The sequence below is a fragment of the Amblyomma maculatum genome, chromosome 8, assembly GCF_055883805.1.
Source record: "Amblyomma maculatum isolate TAMU_Amacu chromosome 8, ASM5588380v1, whole genome shotgun sequence".
NCBI lineage: Eukaryota > Metazoa > Arthropoda > Arachnida > Ixodida > Ixodidae > Amblyomma > Amblyomma maculatum.
Window position 1 is genome coordinate 37,129,510 of NC_139351.1, and position 22,991 is coordinate 37,152,500.

The 22,991-nt window shown below is 48.8% G+C and overlaps 1 protein-coding gene across 1 annotated transcript in view; it reads right to left on the reverse strand.

Annotated features, from left to right (window-relative positions):
* The window catches only part of LOC146180989 (pancreatic triacylglycerol lipase-like), a 95,567-nt gene that overhangs the window by 66,859 nt on the left and 5,717 nt on the right, over positions 1–22,991 (reverse strand). Inside the window, exon 2 of the mRNA XM_084577839.1 lies at positions 2,353–2,546. Coding sequence (XP_084433965.1) covers positions 2,353–2,546 — 194 coding nt within the window. The remainder of the gene's footprint in view (positions 1–2,352; positions 2,547–22,991) is intronic.

The window sequence follows — 22,991 nt, forward strand, 5'->3', positions numbered from 1 at the left end:
AGTTGCTGGATTTGTTTTTAATTTGCGCAAGTACACAGCCAATGACAGCGACAGCGAAGTGTAAAAAATAAATTACTTTATTATAATGAAGACCGCGGTGCTGCGTTGTAACATGTACATTAACACGTCAAAATGCAGAAAGGTGCTATTCGATCAGTGTCTGAGAATTTGGCGATACCATGTCGTATAGCATCTTCACTTTGCAAATAGTGAAACCATGCCGGCAGAGTATTAAAACTATTCCGCCAAAATGCACAATATAAACACAAAATTTTACTTATAAAAATGCTCTCTTCTGAGCAAGTATCGCGAAAAAAAAAATCGAATGTACTGTGCTTCCTAAAGGTCACCGTCGGAATGCCGCGCAGACCAAGCAACCAGTAGGATATTTTGCGCGTTCGTGGACACTCTCAGACGCTTAGCTATGATCCATCCTGTAAAATATTTAAGCCGGCCAGTGGGTAGCGTGCTGAAAGGGGAAGCGACGTAATCCTGTTCTCAGATAGCGGGACCACGTGAGCAAGCTAGTAGACCAAGTGCAGTACGAATCATTGCCTTAAAGTTCACTGCAGGTTAATTAGCACACCATACTCTATGGAAAGTGTTCAGTGCTCCGTTATAAAAATGACAAATCTCCGCGTACAGCCGGATGATCAAGGATAACAAGCAAGCTTTGGATATGCCGACAGCGCCTTCTTCCTACAAGCACCAAGCTGAGTGCTCTTACGTATGGGCGGCGCAGACATGACCTCAGCTTCAATTTCGCGCAAAGTAATACAAGCAGGATATACGAGCTCGACAGTGAAAGCAAGAATTTAGCATCAAACCGTACCGCAAGCCACCGGGGCGGCCGACTGTTCGCGGCTCCTCAATCAGCGTCAGCGCCCCTCGCGGCTGCGTTTGCCTACGAACCAAACTACGGCAGGAGTTTCATAACCATTAGGAGTACTTAAGAACTCTCGTGTTAGGCAAAGTTATGCATAAATAATTTATTGTGGTTATTCAAATTTTAACGTAGTTTTCTAATTAATTGGTTGCTTTTTAAACAGTAATGTTTTGGGCAATTCAATATTTTTTTCTGTAATTGATTTCAGGGAATCAATTATTTGCAAAAAGCCACAGGGGTGAAGCGTCCGTGACGATGCGATTGCGTCAGATTGTACAGGCTCACGACGATGCGCATGGCTGCCTGGCATGTCACGCTCTCCAGGATCTTAGTTCTCGGTGCAGCTGTCGTAATTTATGGATGACTCTTAACATAAATCATGACTAGCAATTCGTTCTTATAAAAAAATCTTATCTTTCTTACTTCAAACATTTCTTTTTGGTAGCTGTATTAAAACTACTATACTTGAAATCAAGAATATTGAAAATATAGCATGTTTATTATAGTAAGCTATGTCTGATGTTCCCAAGAAAACACCTCCAGCATTTTACCAGTCTTCCTGCAGCGCTTTTTCACAGAGCCAGCAACAATGCGCGACGCTTCAGAGAAGACGAAGAAACTGCCATTGAAGCATTGCTGAAATGTGAGCGGATGCGCGAGGTACAGCACCGCCCTGCCCTCCGGCGCTTACACCTAAAGGCAGTCGGTGTAGCGGCTGATGTCTCGAGGAAACGTCGCAAAATCATGACGACAACTTTGAAGAACAACTCGTGCTGAAAACGAACGACGTGAAAACAAAATTCCCAATCATGTCGGATCAGTTCACCACACTTTGAGCGAGTTTGTATCGTGACTAAAGTGCAAAGAACAAAACAGGACAGGAACTCTTTTGGAATTATTCAGTTACTTTTTGGGGTTGTAGTTGAGCACTGTTACATTTTGGATAGAGTCACTGCAATTGGTTACTTGTTTTCTGCAACGTTAATAAAACTTGTTTGAGCGTAAGTTTCATGGAAAATGTAGGTCACCAGTAACATCCTCATCTCCGTGCACTATCTCACCTGACTGGGTTTGTTTGAAGATATTTCAACAGTCAGTGGCGCAGGTTGACAAATGACGATACAGAGGTATAGATGTAATAAGGGAGTAAGTACACACTGGCATCCACCAATTCGTCCTGCCTCGAGGGCGAGAATTTGTCCAGAACTATGAAGTTTCCGAGAAAGTAGCATAGCTGTCCTTTGCAGCTGTACGGCGGCGCTAGGGTAAGTGTCATTGATTAATTACTCCCTAATTAAACACCTACTCCACCTTGAAAGATTCCCGTAAATATTCGACCAAAAGTACAGATGCGGGCTCGTCTAAAATTGCGCAAAAGGCATGTGCGAAGACAGCGCAGTGCGTGTCTTCACCCGCGCCTTTCAAAACAAGAAGCTGGGCACATGGTCGTCTTTTTTTATACCCACCATTTCCGGTGCGAGCAGCTTGCCACTGTTGAGGTACCCGTGTATGTATATCTTGGTGTCCCACTTTGCGTTGAAGGTGGAGTTCAGAATACTGTCGCGGTCAGAGGAGACCAAGAAGTAGGGCTTGTGCGGGTTCTGGCGGGTGAACAGCCGGAACCGAGTATCCAGAGTGGGGCCGGAGTTGGCACGCTTGTCTGCGGGGAAGCGGGTGCAGGCACAAGAGAAACAGAAAAGGAACATTGTGCTCATGGCTTGTCTTATATCCAAACATGATGCACTAGTGATGCAGATTCGTAAACCTTCCATCATTGAAACACAAAGCTATCCTCACACTAACCTATAATGTAACTTTTAGACGTCAGTAACCTATGGATCAAAGGTTATAAGCAGCCAGTTTTCATCTTTGGCCATGTTTTATCTATTTTTGCTCAGACTAAAGGTTACAATGGCCTATGTTCAAGCATTTCAAAGGTTACCATCAAATTATTCCCAAGTAACCTTTGCACAGTAACCTATGAGCAGGTCGGTAACCTATGTGCCGACACGACGGGAGATATGCCCATAGAGACACGCATGCGCACACGCGCGACGCGTGACCTACGTTTTTGAAAAGCGACGTCATTTGCTGAACGGTTGGCTGCGTTGCACGCGGGGGTCTGGACGGCGGGGAAGCCCGAACGTTACGACGTGGTGACGGCTTCGCCGCTAGCCCAGTCAGTTCAAGTGCTTCAAAGTTCTCATGAACCACGCCGTTTGCTGGTGGCGTGTGTCTTGTGTGCATTGTTTGGGGTGATATAGAAGTCTTTGGCCTGTGTATGTACAACATCGCCAATGTCGCTAAACAGAAAGAGACGTGTGAGGTGTGCATCGCGGCAGACGAGCCATTATGTGGCTGTCAGTGGTACGCCATTGCTCTTCGGACGACTTCGCAGCTAGCACGATTAATTTTTGACTTCTGCCGCAACTGTTCAATTGCTCACGGTAGAATCATGGATTTGAGTGAGGGGCTCCTTTTTCATCCAAAACACCTTAACGACTGCGTAGTCTTCGTTTATTCATTATGGTGTCGCAGCGCTGGCAGACAAGGACAAAGGGCTAGGGACACACACAACTGCGCTGCGACATCATAATGTTTGATAACCACCACCAACTAGCCCAGCAGTATACCCTACATACCTTCGTTTATTTGTTGCTTATCAAAACGTGTATTTTATCTGCTCATTTGTAAAGTTCGTTCTGTAACTGCATTTCGTACCTGAATCAGGTTAAATAGCTTTCTGCCAGTACATGACTGACTTATCACGTGAGAGTTTGTGTTGACGTGTCTAGTTATCTGTGATATAGGTTCGGGACGGTGGCTCGGGTCGTTGGGTACAATCTATGAACAGTACAGATTGGTAATTCAGCACTATAGTTTTGCCCGTTCACATGCGTGTGGGCGCGTTGGTTACATGTGCGTTTTCTTATACTTTGAGATGAGCACGCTTAAAATGCGCGGCTATGCTCTGCTCTCGATGAAAATTCGGCAACTTTGCACGTCTTTTCAATCTGTCGATTGATCTTTTCGCCGTAGGCGTACTGCGCTACAGCCAGGCACGTGTAAAAAATACTGAATGTGTGGCTGTACCGAATGTGTGGATTATGCGATATGTGCGATATGGGAGACAGCCTACTGAGGTTTCAGTGTAGTACGGACGGCATGCAGCGACGCTATATACCGTGACGACATTTCACGCTTCTTGCGAATTGATTCCTTCTTGTGTTTTACTTCGTATCCTGCCTAGGTGGTTTACAGTAAGAGAGTGGAATTTATGAAGTGCAATAGTATAGCTAACAGCATTTGCTCAATTGGTTAAGTGGGTTGAGTACACAAATGCCTAAAACAAAACGCAAAAAAAGCACTTGAAGACGAAGGAAAGCACGATATTGTTTAATGAAAACCGTTATAGCTCTACTTGAGTGCTTAAATTTGAAGTCTTTTGAAAACCACGGGAGATGTGGCTGCATCTGATCGCTTTGAGGTAGACTGTTTGTACCAGGCTCTTATTTCACACCTGACTCCTCAGTTGCCCGAATAGTCTTACACACGAGCTCGGCGAGGTTCCTCAAGTTGTGCGACTATAGCTACTTTCCAACCTTTACTAGCTTAAATGTCGCAGTCTTGCTTGTTTACAGGTTGGAATAAAAAAACAACAACGAAAGCTTAGACCTCTGGGAGTGCCCGCCAGTCCGTCTCGTGTTCTCTGTGTACCATATATGTTTCACTCTGGTGAGAATATCAGACATGCTTTAAGGACGAATTGTTGTTCATTGACTCTAATTTAACATTCTACAGATGCACTGCCTTGAAGAGCTCAAAGTGATTGCACCTCATGAATATACCTGTGCTGAACACACTTGCGTTTACGCTGGAAATAGTAAAGAAGTGATCTCGATCAGCAAAGGAAACCTCGTACCCTCACCTTCTCCTTGGTGACGTATTACATGACAAAACTTCGACTATCCGCCAGCATTTTCCGCCATACTCATCCTGCTGCTGAAGATTACCCTGCTCGATACTGTACTGCCAAGTGGACTACTGACTAACCGACTTAAGAGCCTGTTCATTCTCTTGAAAAAGAACAATGTTTTTCAATTGTTTACTTTCTAATATGTTGAAGTATATGAACACAAGTTGATGCACGTATGCGAGTGTTGTCAAGGTTATAGCACTGTTAATGTTACAAGTTATTGGTCATGTCATTGTGCATCGTTGTTGATAAAGTGACTGGAGGAGTCACGAAGGGCTTTTGTTTACATCATCTAGGGAAGTTGGGCTGAATTCTTTGATGTTACGCACCTCTGAAAAAGCTGTTAGGTTCACATATGACTGTGCGCTGTTTAGTCAAAACGTTTAAATCGATTGATTGTTGTTTAGGTTTATATGTAGCCGAAAGTTTTAAAAGAATGCATTTTATCTGTACTCCTTCTATTTCTTTTTTTATCCATTATTGTAGTCATTTTTTCTTTTAAAAAGTGTGATAAAATATGTGATTACAATATAGCTTTCTCTGACATTTTTATCATTTATATATTGTCTGTTGTATCCCTTACACAATGTCAAGTTGACTTTGCACTATGTCTTGAATAATTGGGCTTTAATTTTGTTCATCTAATACTACAATCACAGTGCCTATTTTTTATTTACATTGCAATAAGAGTGATATGTTGTAAACAAGCTCTTTTCGAAGCAAGACTTCATATGAGCTTGCATTATTGAGTTGCTTTTTCAACGTGGTTCTGTTTGAAATGCCAACAGTACAACTGTAATATGGGCCCATATTCCAGTGCCTTGCATGCCCATTGATTGCGATATATTTTTTGCAAAACGTTTGCAAAAGTGGTGCCTTGAACATACCTGCATATGTTACATTCCTTAGTTTTTCTGTAATGTACACAATATTTGGGAAGTTTGTTGTTATGTATTTCCTCTAGTCTTGAAGATGTTGGAGTCCATGAACAATTTCGCTATCATACCGATGTTTGTCATTCTCTTGTATGGCCAATGTTTGCTCCATTCAAATCAAAATCCAGCAGACCTCTGTATTTTATCACCTGCAGCAAGTTGCAATAAAAAATTTTCCATGTTTAGGCCAACCATCGTGGCGTACAAAGGTTGCACATTTTGAGCCACGTAACCTATGCCTAACTCGATTATGTATATCTTTGTAACCCCTTCATGGATCACCGCCTTCTAGTGGCGGAGGGGCTTGCGAATCTCAATGAAGTCGTGAGCTCTGCTGTGTAGGGCCACCCAAGATAAACAGGTCACGGCAGAGAGTTCTGACAAAATGTGATTCACTGGAGAAGGTAATGGCAACCCACTCCAGTATTTCCTGCCACGAAAACCCTATGGCCAGTCACAATAGCATTAATGATATGGCACCGGAGGATGAGCCCCCCAGGTTGGAAGGCGTCCCACATGTTACTGGGGATGAACAAAGAGCGATTCCTAGTGTTTCCAGGACGAATGAAGCGGCAGGGCTAAAGCCAAAAGGACGCTCAGTTGTGGATGTGTCTGGAAGCGACCGGAAAGTCCGATGTTGCAAGGAGATATATCAGATAGCAACATGGAATGTAACATCTATGATGCAAGGTTTACTAAACTGGATGTCGTCAAGCGAGAAATGGACAGATTGAACATTGATATCTTGGGTATAAGCGAGCTCAAGTGGACCGGAATGGGAGAATTTAACTCCGGCGACCATTATGTCTTTTATTGTGGGCACGAATCCAAGAGAAGGAATGGGGTCGCTCTCATAGTAAACAGAAGAATGGGCAAAGCAGTGCTAGGGTACAACCCCAAAAAACGACCGAATGATTTCACTTCGGATCCGAGATCACCCTTTCTACATAACAGTTATCCAAGTCTATGCACCAACCACTATTGCTGAAGAAGCTGACGTTGAGAGATTTTATGCGAACATACAATGCCTTTTAGACCGCACTCCGTCATCAGACGTCGTTTTTCTCATAGGAGACTGGGCGGCTAAGGTCGGGAGTGAAGAAATATCCGGAATTACAGGCAAGTTCGGTCTTGGTGAGCCAAATGAAGCTGGGCAGAGGCTAGTAAAGTTTTGTCAAGAAAACAACCTGACCATAGCGAATACTCATTTTCAACAGCACAAGAGGCACCTGTACACATAGACTTTACCGGATGGTATGTACAGGAATCAGATCGATTTTATTATTTGCCGGCAGAGATGGAGAAGCGCTATACAAGCAGTAAAAACAAGGCCTGAGGCCGATTGTGGCACCGATCATCAGCTTCTTGTTGCCAAAATTAAGCTTCGGTTAAGAAAAACGCAGAAAACTAGAAGGCCTTTCAGGTATTATCTGGATCAAATTCCATCAGAATATGCTGTGGAAGTGAGAAATCGATTTCAAGAATTAGATCTAGAAGACAGAGAGCCTGAAGAGATGTGGACTGATGTTCATGATATAATCCAAGAAGTTGCTACTAAGGTAGTTGCAAAGCAAAAGAAATGCAAGAAAGCAATCTGGTTATCTGAAGAGGCATTGCAAATAGCTGAGGAAAGGAGGATGGCAAAGTTATGGGGCAAAGAGAAAGATACAAGGCTCTCAATGCGGATTTTCAGAAAATAGCAAGGAGAGATAAGAATGCCTTCCTGAATATACAGTGCCAAGCAGTTGAGGACAACAGCCAATTAAGGAACACAAGAGCTCTGTATAAGACAATCAAAGATATCAAAGGAAGCTTCTGTGCTAAGCTGGGCGTGATAAAGGACAAGCGAGGCAATGACCTCAGTGAAGCCTCAGAGATAAAGAAGAGGTGGCAGGAATACACTGAAGAACTGTACAAGAAGGACCCGGATGTACAAACCCAACATAAAACGGTTGTGATTACTGATCTCGAGCCGGGCATCCTGAAGAGTGAAGTTGAATGGGCCTTAGGCTGCCTTGCTAAGAACAAGGCTAGCGGAATTGGCAGCATTCCAGCTGAGGTGCTTCAAAACCTCAACCATTACGCTCTTAAAATTCTGCATACATTGTGTCAGAAGATTTCGACAACCCTGCAGTGGCCACAGGATTGGAAGAGGTCAGTTTACATTCCCATTCCAAAGAAAGGCAGTGCTAAAGATTGTTCCAACTACCGTACGATCGCGCTTATTTCGCATGCTAGCAAGGTGATGTCGAAAATCCTCCAAGGTAGGCTGCAGCAGTATGTGGATCGGGAGCTTCCGGACGTGCAAGCTGGGTTTCGCAAGGGCAGAGGAACTAGAGACCAGATTGCCAACATTCGCTGGATCATGGAAAAAGCAACAGAGTTCCAGAAACCCATCTACTTCTGCTTTATTGATTATGCGAAAGCGTTTGACAGCGTAGCTCACAGCAGATTGTGGCAAGCTCTCCAAGAGATGGGAGTTCCAATCCACCCCATTTGTCTCCTTAGGAACCCGTATGAAGGGCAAGAGGCCACAGTCAGAACTGGGCATGGTCTTACTGATTGGTTTCCGATTGAGAAAAGAGTAAGACAAGGCTGCATACTGTCGCCCTGCCTATTTAACCTATATGCAGAGTGCATCATGAGGAAGGCCGGTCTGGACGAGTATCAGCTGGAGTGAAGATTGCTGGAAAACGTATCAACAACCTTAGATATGCGGATAATACCACTTTAATGGCAGAAAGTGAAGTGGAACTCAAGAGACTTCTGATGCGCGTACAAAAAGAGAGTGAGAAGTTTGGGCTTAAACTTAACAATAAAAAGACAAAGATCATAACGTCTGCCCTATAAAGTCCTGGAGCATCAAGGAACAAGAAGTGGAAGCTGTGACAGATTTTTCTCTTCTTGGGCTCCAAGATTACCCCGGAAGGAGACTGCAGCCATGAAATTAGGAGACGCCTGCTTCTGGGAAAGAGAGCCATGGTTAGCCTTGACCGCCTAGTAAAGAGCAGAGACATTAGTCTGCCAACCAAGATCCGTATACCTCGTGCTATGGTCTTTCCAGTTGTGATGCATGAATGCGAGAGTTTGACTGTGAAGAAGGCTGACCGCCGAAGAATTGACGCGTTTGAATCGTGGTGCTGGCGGAGAGTTGAGAGTTCCTTGGACTGCCAGAAGATCAAATCAGTCGATATTGTCGACCATAAACCCTAACTGCTCATTGGAGGGTCAAATTCTAAAGTTAAAGCTCAGCTACTTTGGTCATCTGATGAGAAGAGAGGAGTCGCTGGAGAAAGATTTGATGTTGGGAAAGGTTGAGGGTCGCCGGAGAAGGGGTAGGCAGCGAACGCGATGGTTAGATGGCATCCTCGAGGCGCTGCAGATGAAGTTATGTGATGTTAGGAAGATAGTGAGAGACCGGAAAGCGTGGCGTGACATGGTCCATAGGGTCACGAAGATTTGGACACGACTGAACGAATGAACTGATACCTTTGTAAAGGTCACAGCGCTCAAAAAAGTTGCGTAACCTATGCATAAAAAGAAGTAACCTTTATCATTTGTAACTTTTACAAAAGTTAAACGTGGAAACGTTACATTGCGTAACCTTTAAATTATAGGTATACTTCGATGTGAAAATGTGACCTTTACAAAGGTTACTTAAAGGTTACCGTATTTAGAGTGCACTCCCAGCTGGCTAGCTTATCGCCTCATTTGCCGTCGTCACATGTGTGATATCGTATGACGGCCAAACTTTTCCGCGTTTGTAGACAAAAGTTGTTGAGGTAAAGTGGAATGTGATAAGTACACTAAGCTGACTCTGAGGGGGCCAACCCTCACAAACACTAGGTGAAGGTCCCTAGTTCGGGAGCCCAGTAGCGTCTGCCGCCGCTCGGGCTCGCCTGACTAAGGCCCGTTTGGCCTGCAGGTCGGAGCAGCAAAGCAGGGTCGCCTCCCAGTCCTCCCAGGTTGGGTTGGGGTAAGGGGTGATAGCCGGATTAGAGGGGCAGGCCGACACCATGTGGTAGGTGTCTAAAAACACCGCCCTATAATGCGGGCAGCTGCCAGAGAAAGCACGGTCGCAGTGTTTTAGAGCTGCCGGATACAGCAGTGTGTTGGTATAAAGGCGGAGTAAGAGCCGCTCATCCGCCTTTGAAAGGTTTTTACATGGGTGGGGGTAAAGGCTGTGGCTAGATTGGTAGTAATTTACGATATCTTGGATTGTATAAGCCGGATTAGGATCAGCGTCTTGGTAAGAGGGGGAGGAAGAGGAAACTTCCCGGAGAGAGAGCGCTCGGGAGTCGCGTCGGCAGCCTCGTTTCCAGCGAGCCCCTGGTGAGGAGGAGCCCAAATAATATATCCGTCAGCGGGGTCCCCAATGTAGGAGCTATTTTGAAGTATTCGAAAGGCTAGATAAGGGATCTATCCCTGTTCGACGTTCCGACAGGCCGCTCGCGAGTCGGAAATTGTATATTTCGAGTCGGAGTGGGAAGCAGCCAATGCTATTCCGACTCCTCCGCATAGGTTATGCTGCGGGCCCTGAAGCTAAGACCATTGACTGTTTTCATCTCGTGGACGACTGCGGCCATATGTACCATCCCCTATGGTGCGGGTCGGAGGCGTCCATATAAAAAACGCCGGGGTTGTAGCCATAATGGCGTGCCAGGGCTTCTGCCCGCGCCAGGCATCTGCCATCACTGTCTTCGCTTATCATTTTGTCGGGAAGAGGGTGTATGCGGAGGGCGCATCTCCATGGCGCTGGAATGCGTACCCGTTCTTCCATAAGTGTGGTATGTTGGATGTGGAACCTCGCAAGAAGGCGACGGCCCGAATGCGTCTGCGACAAACGTGTATATTGATTTGTGAGGTGCGCTTGCCTCAATTTCCTGAAGGTGTTCACCATTCCCAGCGCAATGAGGCGCTGGTTTGAGGTGTTCACCGGGATATCGAAGGCCCGCTGAATGATTTTGCGGAGAATGACGTCGTAGGCACAGTCATCTTGCTTCCGCAGGTAAAGATATGGAATCGAATATAGGATTTAACTTGTTACGAAGGTGTTTGCCAGCCGCAAGGCATCCCAACTTCGCAACCCCCCGCGTTTATTGGAAGCTCGGCGGACCATGTGGACCACCTGGTCACCATATTGCGAAGTTTAGACAATGTGATGCCTGGCTTGCGGCGTTGGTGAATGAAAAGTCCCAGTACTCGGACTTCTTCTGTTTCTGGAATTGGACCTGATTGAAGGGTAAGTTGAATTTTAGTAGTGCATTTGGGAGAGAGGTGGATGTGCACAAGTTCGGACTTCTGTGGAGAGCATTGAAGGCCGCAGCGACGAGCATAGCGGTCTATTATAGTCGCCGCCTGCTGCAGGCTGGCCTCAATGTCTCCAAGCGAGCCCTTCTTCTTCTTTCATCTTTGGGATAGTCTTGGGGGGGGGGGGGGGGTACCGGACGCGGGGTATGCCGGCCTAGTGTCGCTGCGGCACTCTTGGCGTCCGGGGGAATGGGAAATGGGACGTGGGGAAGGGGGGGAGATCATATGGCCCGCACCAAGCAAAAGCCCGGTGAACATCGGCAGGTCGGCGTGGAGGCTCCGGTGCAGCAGCGCTCCTGGGTATGTCCAGGCGAAGCCTGGTACTGCGCCTCGGCGAGGCATAGTGAGGACTGCTGAAGTCAGCAGTCCTCACTATGCCTCGCCGAGGCGCAGTACTAGGCTTCGCCTGGACATAAGTCAGCAGGACGCCATGCCGGTTGAGACAACCGCAGCAGCTGGTGAGGGCTGCAATTGACTGCTGCCAAAGCAGCAGCGCGGCGGGAGGCGCTGAGGGTACCGTCCGTGGACAGCGCGCCGAGGCCCGCGAGCCGGGAGCCCGTGAAACGCTGTCTCGGAGTATCCGGGTAGCAGCAGGAGGGGCCGCCAGGATTCACGGCAACACGTGGTCCATGGCGGCGAGGTGGAGCCGCCTCGGTGCCCACCACTGATGCTGCGAGGACGGCGGGTGGCTTGCACGTGGCAAGCGTGCTGGCTTCGCAAGGGGCACGAGCGCAGCGAGGACTGTGGCATCACGAGGATGACAGCAGGGAGTCACCGCAACGACGAGATCGGGCGGCAACTTTGGAGTCCACCGGGAACTTCTGCAACAGCAGCAGCAGCGCGGCGGGTAGGTCGCCAGGATTCACGGCAACACGTGTTCCATGGCGGCGGGGAAGGCAAGGTTCTCGTGCTACTAGGGTGCAGCGAGAGTTAGCCCGGGGTTGTCCCAGGTCTGAGGAGCTGCAGGAAGCCGCGGGCGGTTCTGCAGGCCGCTATCCATGAAGTAGAGTGGGGGCCGCCGCCGCCGCAGCAAACGACGGCGGCCCCGAGGAAATCCTTCTTTGAGGAGTAGGGCGCCGCGGCCACCGAAGCGGCCCGCCGAGCTAGGCCTCTAGAAGAGGTAGCGGGTGGCCGCTGACGCGGCCGGCTGCTGGGAGGGCTGCCTAGTAGAAGGAACTCGCCGGTGCTGGGGAGCGCGCGACGAGCGAGGACGTACGCCTGCCGCTACGGACGGTAGCGAGCGCAGGCGAAGGTGCTCGGCGGCAGCGAAGCTGGCGCGATGGAGCGAGGCGCGACGATATCGCGGGAGAGGAGCGAGGACACACCCGCACACCTCGCAGGTAAAATTGAGACTTGAGCCCTGCGTGGCCCACAGGGTGATGTCGTTGGAGTACAGAGCATGCTGCACGTCCTCGACAGCACCCAGCTGGGCCGGAAGGCGCTTCACGGTCAAACTGAAAAGGACTGTGTGCGCTTTCTCTCTCCGCGTGCTGCCCGCGTCCGTTGCGCTCGCCTCATATCGAGCTCGGCGAGTGCAAGCAGATGTCCGGCGGCAACACCGCGCACCGGTTACGTTAGTCGATTGGCAGTTTTTTTAAACTTGAAGCGGCGTCATGGCTGCCTAAAAGTGGGGATGCGTCTTGCTTGCTTCCCTTGCATCTCGCTTTCCTCAGATGACGCATTCGTCTACTGTCTGGCGTGGTATGCCGGAAACTCTAGGCAGGTGGCACGAATTGCATGTGAGTGGAATATCAAAACGAGTCGGCTACGACTCTACCGCTGTAACTGGGAAGTAATTGGAATGATACATCGCCTGTGACAGCTAGCACACCGGCGGTTTTAACTTATTCTGCCCCTCTAAACCGGCAGTGCGTACAATTTCAAAGACGAAAATGGCAGACGCCATCTCATATGCAAAGATCTGTCGTACACGTGGGGTAGGAAGTAGCGCAGCTCTGCCGTTTGTAACCCTTGTAATTTGTAGACGTCTGCGTGAGCGCGTAAAACCACTGCTGCAATAAGCTTATACGAAAGCAATGTCATGGTAGTCGTTTTTTAGATTAATGACCCAAGAAGCATTGCAGCGGGCTGTCAAAACCGCTTTGGAGGGCTCCGGATCAGTAGACATTTGAGAGAGCAGTCCGTATGTTGAATACGCTAACGACGACCACAAATTAAGGCATAAACGGCTATGTGCAGACATGTTGTGAGTGACCTCCGGCTTCAGGCACTCTGTCGTAGATGGGTGGTGGTCGTCGAAGCGGATATGGACCGAATTTTAGTGAGAACAGGTTTCTATGATGAGCACTAAGTGGCAAACTCTCGTTCTTCTTTTTACTTTCCAGTGCACCTGTTTCTCGGTGGAGAATTCACTTTTTATATAATACTTAATCAGTAATCACCTCGCTTTAGTCATACGCGCGGCCTTAATAAAGATGCCGACCCGGGAATAGTGATGACGGGCTCGTAAACAAGTGTGGTTATTGTTCACGATCGATCCCATATCGCATCACCCAAGCGATTTAATTGTTGCAAAAGATGTCGAGGACGAGACAATGTGCACTTTTAAAAGCGCTAACACGCTAACGCCGTTTTGTGGCGGATCAAAAAACACCATCTGCCATCGTACTCTGTACCTTGCTACACCACAATATTTTGGTGAACCTTAAGCATGTTCTTTCTCACTGGGTTGCACAGCCTCTGGGAAATGCGCATGATGGACCGACATTATGAATCTGTTGTTTCTGAAAAGGACTGACTGTTCTTATCTCTACCATCGCCTACGTGACGTCACCACCAATGGCTCCCGCTGTATTTTTTTTGTGTGTTATTTTAAACTGTATCATGATGCCAGCCCGGACGAAACTTTTACGCGATAGCAGACAAGCAGAGTTGTAGCGGAAATATGTTGATGAAATAAATCCAGATTGGCTGACGCAGATCGTGCATGACATGTTAATGAATTTTTTGTTTTGGCGACCAGAGGACCACATTATAGTATTGGTTACATTGGATACTTATGGCCAGGCAACGGCTAAACGGTGGCGGTGGACTCATGTTTTGTGAGGTGAATTTTCCTAACATAAGCGCGTCACCATGTGTTGCAGTACGCATGATTTGGCCAGCAGGAGACAAGGTCTACAAACTCAAAATAGCCGTTTTTATGCAGTTGTATTGTGGAAATAAGCCTTCTCCTCACTGAATGCTGGTAAAAATTAGCTGTGGTTTAGCTTGTGATTAAAACTGGAGTTACGCGGAAGCTATCTGCATGGCTACGCTTAGGTTCGGCTTGAAAGTAAAGACATGGCTTTTGCCCATAGTGGTTTACTCTATGATATCAGCTTTACTTATGCCATAGGGGACACTTTTGACCACCAAAGTATGATGAGACGAAAGCGTCTGTTACGCCGTGGTCCGAAGCCCTCCACTACGGCACATGTTTCTGTTTTCACTCCCACCTTCGTGATGACGCGATAGCGTAAGCTATAAGCCAACATATAAAGCCCCGATTTAACCGAGCCGTATGAACATGCCTGCGTGGCCTAAGGATAACGTGAATGCAAAGGAAGCCCGAGTTGGCAGCTCCAGGCCAAAAGTAATGTTAGGAAGCCCTACCTTCAATCAGTGTTCGGTCATGTCAGCTGCCAGCTACTGCCTCCCACGACCTGTTATTTTTGTTGTTGTGGTTGCTAGGCAACAGCTCAATGTCAGTGCGACAACTGCCTAGGTGCGACCATGACGAAAGTGCGATCACAGTGAAGAGGCGAAGCGGCTGGCGCAGTGTAGCTCTCGCTGTAAAAGCGAGTTCGTTGGTCTCATGTGGTTCCACACATGGACGAACCTAAGGAAGCCATCAACATAGCAGAAAATGGTGAGAAGCCAGTTCTTAGACACTTCAGGTGGATAACACAACATCCACAAGTGTCGCTATGGATTAAAAACACAGCAGCACCTCATTTTTACTGCGTATACATATCGACGCCACTTAAAAAGTTCACGTTGGTCCGGAGCAAAATGCGTATCTATTGATGAGAAACTTGTGTGCAGTCTGGTTCAGAAAGTACTCCGCGGCTGTCTTTTTAACGCCATAGCGTTAAAAGGCAGGGGGTAGTTAACTCGGAGTGGACTCACCAAGATTTCAAGAGTAGTTGGAAAGTGGTCACTAGATGTACCACAGTTAACTGTGGACCCTTCCCCTATGCCTATATCCCTTGTGCAGCCAAGGGTAAATCAATGACATCTCGAACTTCTCATGAAGTTCATATATCGTCCAGGAATTGTAGCAGCGCGCATTATTCGTGGGCATGAGGTATGGGCTCAGTTGACCAGCTCGCCTGATTGGGGATGTGTAAGGCCGCGATAAACGGCAGTTGTCTTTTATTATTGGCGCTTACACTCATAGCTCCGCGCCACGTCGAAAGGGCAGCCGGACCCCGCTCCTCGGAGTCATTATTGAAGCGTTTTGTTTTTGTTTTTTTCGCGCCTCTCCTCCGTTGCCGGCCGCCTATCGAGAACTTTTCGTTTTTATCACCCTCAAGGCGTTGGATGACTTTCGGGACGCGACAAAAGCTGCGCTCCCCTCTGCCTGGGAGGGCCTGTTTTTCAGGAACACGCTTTCTAGGCGGTTCCCCACGTAGCGCCGCTAACGAAGGAACGGTGCAGTTAATAGAGCTGTTCAACACACGGCGTCTTGAAGACACAACAGCTGCGCTCTATTGGGTTCGCGGGACTGTGCTGTTTATAGGGCAGTTTGGAGCTTTGTCCTAAACGAAAGCGCGTCGATCTGACCTTGCCCATTAGCGGCGCCTCTCCCAGTTCGGGCAGCAGCGACAGCGACGAGCCCCTCCCGATAATGGCCACTGACTGTACTGTCACCCTGGCTCCCCGTGGCTGACATAATAGCATCCTCATCTCAAACCCCCCGCGACACTTCGGGATACGCGCCAGCGGCACGGCTGTTTTTCCATGTGGACCGTCAGATAGAGAAAGAAGGACGAGCGCTGGTGGTGAGAGGTTGAACCTTCGAGTGGAGAGAGCGTGCAGCATGTATGCTGCATTTTTATTTTAAAGAATTAAAGACCTGGGTCTGAGATTATGGTCATCCCAGCGGGGTCCGGTCTTATTAATCAACGGGTTTGATTGGCGGCGTAATTTTGAGGCGGATCATGTGAAGCGACCGCCCTCATGTCTTTGTCCTTGATATGAAAAAGCGGCCATCAGGCCCGGTTCAGTAGTTCTGTCCAACTGAGCACAACTGGCAACTCCGTTCTCGGCCCGAAAGCTTTCCTCTGTGTGAGTTAAGCGATTCTCTGTGTGAGATATGTTTTGTGCCTGAGATATACCCTTTTCCTAGGGCGATGGCAGCTCTGTATAAGGCCACCAGTGTATATTCAGTTGTTTTTGTTCATAATCTGTAAATATACATTCCCTCTTCGTTCAGCATCAAGACTGCCTGACTTCTCATATTCCTTCATCTGCCGAATCACCCTTCGGAACCTTCGGAAGGCGACACCTATTCATCACTGGTGCAGTACGACAGGTTCGGCGACCAGCGACCACGAGCATCACCCAGGTCCTGGGAGCCCACTAGGCAACAAGCGTCCGCACGTCCAGCCAGAAGCAGCAAAGTGATCCAGGCCCCGAACCAGAGACTGGGGAAGGACTCCGACGAGGCTGTGGCACCAAGGGACGGAGGCCCCAACTGGCGACACCAGCACGGGTAAGCGGGATTTCTTGCGCTTTGTTGAAGTGGCTATGGCTCAAGTGTAAAGTGGCGTATGGTTTTAACACGGAGCATGATGGCGAGCATAGGCAACAGAGCGACATTGGAAGATATAACAGATGACAGCGAGCAGTCGTAGCAAGCGACAACTGAGCCTGTAGCAGGAGCGCTACGTGGTGTAGCGGAGATGTCAATATCTGATGCCTTTGCAATTCGCCGCATGGAACTAGGTTTGGGTTGGAAAAATTGAAAATTCTTTCACAGGAACGCCTAGAATTACAAACACTTGGTCTAGATCCAGCGGCTGCAATGGTGATGGCGGGAGACGGGCAGACGTCTGTAAGGTCAGACATTGACGATCAGCGTCTAATAGGGCCCGATCCAGTCTCCTAATGTGCCAAAGTCCTTATGGGACTGAAGCTGTCGTGTGATGCGGACGTGCCGTTATGGTTCGAGGAAGTCGAGAGAATTTTCATGACGTACAAGGTGCCAAACGAGAGTCGCGTCCACTTAACCATGCCAGCACTGGCTGAGCGTGTCAGGTACCTTCTCCGTAACCTCGCGGACAATTAGTGTCGCAGGTACGACTCGGTAAAAACAGCCGTTTTAAAGGAGCTGAAGCTCAACCCCTCAGAATACCTCGAACGCTTTGAGCGCGCGACGAAACGCCGCGATGAAACTTGGGCGCAGTTCACCTCGCGCACTAAGACGTACTTTCAGTTCTAACTTCGGTCACGGGACGTAGAAACCAAGGACGACCTTGTATCCTTGATCACTGCAGGTCGCATAACGGGTAGCTTGAGCTCTGGCTTAGAGTATGTGCGTCTTCGTGAGGAGGAGAGGTGGCTAAAACCGGATGAAATATCTGACGTTCTCCAGACGTTCGAACAGGCTAAGGGCAAGGGGCGCTTGCAGCAAAACAAACCATCGTGTCATTGCATGAAGAGAGATAACCAGCCAAGAAGACGCACACAGGGAAAAAAAATCAGACACAGAAAGAAAGAGGCAGGAAGAAAGAGGCTGGCCTTTCTTTTTCTTTCTGTCTCTCTCTCTCTCTTTCTTTCTTTTTCTTTCCTCTTTCTTTCTCTGCCTCTTTCTTCTGTGTCTGCTTTTTTCCCGTGTGCGTCTTCTTGGCTGGTTAGTCTTTCTTCATGCACTGCACCAATTAGCCCAACAACGTGTTTTACTGAAAACGCGTGTACGCGGAAAAACCGAAAGGACCCCCGCAAGCCGCGAACAATGATGGCAAACGGCCGATTCAGTGTTATGAGATCCGCGCATCTGGCCACCGGGCCAAGGAATGCCCTCGCGCTTCGCAAAACGCGCAGAAGGAAAAACGCGCTCGAGCTCAAAAAGTAGCTCTAGCCGACGTAGAGTCATGCGAAACACTGGCGTCAGTAACCTCGCAGACAACCATTGTAGCAGAGATAAAAGGCCCCCAGTCATTCGACGAGATACACACATCGAAGCTACAGCAGGTGGAAATTGAGTGCGCAGGGATACCGGCGACCGCTATAATTGATACCGGTAGCGAGACAACCGTGGTTAGGTCGGGAGCCATCCGGCTCGATAAAGCTAGTTTCGGCTTTTGGCGAACGGTTAACGCGAAACTGGTCACTCTTGCCTAAGCATCAGGCGGCCCACCGCACACACAGCAGGGCCCGTGGCAGTAGACATTGTGTGCGCGCTTTCTGATAAGCTGGCGGAGGGAGTGGATTGTTTGCTCTCCAGGGAGGATTGGCAACTGCTTTCGCAGATAGACAGTCGTTGCGAGGCACTTGTTACGAGTGAGGCCCGCCCTCTGTCTGAAGCAGTTAACGCGTCCGTCACCAAACTTACGAGTGGTGAGCAGAGTGTAGTGACGGAACAGTCCTGTGAAGTAGACCGGGAAGAAAGTGAGAAGGAAGATGTAATCTCGACCCAGGATTACGCGGACGAAGCCCTAAAACAGCGCCTGGTATTCCGATCCGACCAAGTATCAGGCCGGCATGTTTGTTTCAGATGGTTTATTTGTATCACTGGGACACGATCTCCTGTAGCAAAGTGAAGCAGCTTGTGCTCCCCCTTGGCAGGCGCGAAGAGGTACTCTCCCTTGCGCACGAGTCCCTTTGGAGAGGCCATTTGGGGCCAAAAAAGGCAAAGACTAGAATTAAGTACAGCTTTTTCTGACCAGGCTTAAAAGGGGACGTAACGCGACACTGCAAGACATGTCACGGCTGTCAAGTCCGCTCAGGCAGGCGAATTAAAGACAGGGTTCCCATCACACCTCCCACTAGACCCGACCATCCGTTTGAAGTCGTAAATGTCGATATAATCGGGCCGCTCGATGTTCCGTCAGGCAGGGGTCATAGATACGCTTCCTGCCTCGTTGACTTGTGCACGCGGTGGCCGGACGTAGTGAGTTTGCGATCCCTGACCGCTAGGGCAACATGCGACGCCTTGCTTACAATTTTCAGCCGCACGGGCATACCTGAGGTAGTCTGTTCAGATCAAGGAACAAATTTCACGGCGCAGCTAACGTGTGCGATGTTAGCAGGACTGGGATGCGCGCCACGTTTTTCGACTCCTGAGTACCCGCAGAGCAACGGGACAGTGGAAAGGTGGAACCGCGGTTTGAAGAACATGTTGTTCCATGTTATTGAGAAAGATCCCAAGAACTCGGATAGACTGGTTCCGTTCGTTCTCTGGGCGTACAGGGAAGTCCCCCATGACACTACAGGCGTAGCGCCGTTCCGGCTCTTATTCAGTAGGAACCCTATCAGACCGCTAGCAATTTTGCAGCGAACATGGACAGGCCAGCAACCCCTCCCGAACACACTCAGGGAGGAACCCGCGAAGTATTTGCGATAGCTACGCGAGCAGCTAGAAGTAGCAGCAGAAGTAGCGGGTTTGACGGCAAGCGCAAGTCAGGGAAGTTGCGCGCAGGCGTATAACAGGCGCGCACGGAGCAAGACTATGTCATCGGAGACCAAGTATTGCTCTTTGACACAGACCTTGACAGTAAAATGTCCCCGAAATGGCTCGATCCATTCGTCGTAACCGCGCGAGAGAGGCAGAACTCGTACGGAACAAGAGAGAGAAGTCTACAGCAGTAGTGCACGCGAACAAGCTGCGTGTCAGCCATGTCGGAGTAGTTTTTGAGGAAGACGAGGAGTTAAGTGAAATCGAGTACATCCCTCGGTCTGTGTCGGAGATATGTGGTGGTTGTCCGACAGATGCGGAGAAACTCGCACACCTACCTACTCAGAACCGCCTCGAGATCTCGGAGGTGTTTGCCGCTTACACTGATTTGTTCAGCGAAACGCTGGGAGTCGCACGAGTTGGGGCACATAAGATAGAGCCGCACGAAGGGCACCACCTCAAACGCACTTTCCCGTATCGCGTGCAGGAGATATTAAGGAGTGAGGTGAGCCGCCAGGTGAACGAGTTGCTAGACCTTGGGCTGGTGTATCCGATGGAAAGCGAGTGCGCCCATCCCGTTGTATGCGTGGGTCAGAGTGATGGATCTGGCGCATGTGTATTGACTATCGCGCTCTAAACACAGCGACGCGCACGGATGCCTTTCCAACAATATGCTTGGCGGGTCATGCAGTTCGGGCTAAAGAACACCGCGGCCACTTTTCAGCGGATAATGAACACCCTCCTCTCGAAACATCAGGCTTATGCGGCCGCATACCTCGAGGACATCGCCATTTTCTTTTCCTCGTGGGCTGAACACTTGCGGCACTTGAAAATAATTTTTGATTTGTTGCGCGACGCCAAGCTTAAAGTGAGGCAGGAAAAGTGTCAGGTCGCACAGGCGCACATTAAGTACCTAGGACACAGAGTGGGAGGAGGAACCCATGGTGCCGATCCAGAAAAGATATCGGTCATTCGTGGCCTCGTGCCCCCCGCAACGAAGAAACAGTTCCGGAGTCTGCTTGGCTTATGTGGTTACTACCGCGATTACGTTGAAGGCTACGCCGAGGTGGCCGCACTACTCACGCCTTTGACGAGGCGAGGTGTACCTGACCAGATTCGGTGGAGCCAGGAAGCACAAAACGCGCTCGATAGGCTCAAGGCAGCACTGTGCGAAGCTGCAACGCTGAACATCCCCGACATTCAAAGGCCATATTGGCTGTTCACTGACGCGTCCGACGTCGCAGCGGCGGCTTGTTTAGCGCAGATGGGAGACGAGGGACGGCAAAGGCCGATAGCGTTTGCCAGCCACCTATTCACGCCAACACAGACCCACTCATCTATGATCGAGCGGGAAGCAGCAGAAGAAAAATGGAGCGCCGCCCACTCCATGCGTCACACGTGCAAAGAAGCGAGGGACGAGCATTCCGGGCGCCACTAATCACTCGGCTGAAGGTCGGCTGAAGGTCAAACTGCGACGTATGCGACACGCGCCGCAGCTATAGACCAACACCGTGTTTACAAACAAAGGGGGCGCTCGCGGCGCCGCAGCCGACTGGGAGTGAAAAATAGGGTTAGCGTTCATAGGAATACATATAATCGAAATATTCCAAAGCAGTTTTCTCATTTCACGGGGCACCTGTGATGTCGTTATTCGGTACAAAGCAACTATGAACATCCTAGAACAGATCATCAAAATATGAAATCTCATTACCGAGGCAAAGTATTTTTAAAATACCGCGAAACATGTTAGGGTGCGAGTTGAGAGGGCGACCCGTAGAAATACATGGAAATACAACTTACCGGAACATTTTTCTCATTTCGCAGAGCATCAGAAGGGGTGGCAGGTCGTTAAACGTTGACCAGCGCTTTGAAGAAGTGTGTGATAAAGTATGGTGCGTCATTACGGAGGCAATCAACTTTTAAAATTCTTCGAATAACCTGCTTTATGAATCCAGACACCACCAAAAGGCAAGCTAAGTGTAGCGAATCGCGCAGTTTTGCTTACAATCTGATATGCTGCCGCATAGGGTAAATAAGCTTGATAATACTGTCGCTCCAGTGATACGTCCTAGAAAGAATTACATTTAAAAAGCGGTTGTCAAACACCATACGACAACATGGACCGAACTAGATTTGCGCATTGCAGCAGACGACAGCGTAGCTGGCGATACCCACCGCAGCCGCCTCCAGCTCCGGAGCGTCTGCTAGCGACAGCGGGTGGTGATTGGTCGTCTGCAACTGTGCGTGGTCAGTTTATCGTGCTGTGAGCGGTCCCGCAAGTCCTCAGACTTGCATTACTTGCAAGAGAATGTAGTGTGTCATGCAACCTGATATTGGGGCGTCGTACAAGACGTTCACAAAAAAATGAGAAGGGTTCAACGCTGCTGAACCGAGCAAAATGTTGCGGTAAGTGTGTTTACATGTATTTTTCTGGGTCGCCCTCTCAACTCGGACCCCGATACGTTTCGCGGTGTTTTAAAAATACTTCGCCTCGGTAATGATATTTCACAACTCCACGATCTATTCTAGGGCGTTCATGGTTGCTCTGTACCGAATAAGGACAGATAACCCGTGAAATTAGAAAACTGCTTTGGAACATTTCGCTTCCATGTATTCCTATGGGCGCTAAGCCTATTTTTCACCCCCAGTAGCCCCACGCTGGCGATAGAAGCGCCACCGCATCGTGCTTACGTCACAGATCGGTGTTGGTCTATATCTGTGAAGCTTTCGCTTCAAAACTCTCCGTGTCTATACACAGGTTTGTGGCGCGACCTGATGTAGGTGAACACCTGCGAAAACGCATTCCATTACTACAACAGGATTTGGCCGCTCTGGTGTAATTTTCGGCACCCTCCTATGAATCAACCAATAAACCACCGGCCCTCAGTCCTCAGCGGCTGCGGAGCAACTGACCATGTCGGCGGTCAGACCTTTGTGAAACAGCCGTATGTGCTAAGTATGTTTGGCTCCGGACAGGCCGCTATGGGCATCTGATCTTGTCAAAGTTTAACGCTAGAACCCTAGCTAGTGAGGCTACAGGAATCATGAATAAACAGCGCTAAATACGAGGACGAAGAGCAAAGAAGCAAACAGGATGAGCGCTGACTCGAACTGAAAGTTATTGAAGAAAACACAAAATAAAAACCCAAGCCAAGCCGCACCAAACCACACATGTATAATCATATACCAAAAAACCAAGTAATGACAACCCAGTACACATGCCATGTTCAAGAAATGTAAACTTATTTGCTATTAAAGCCA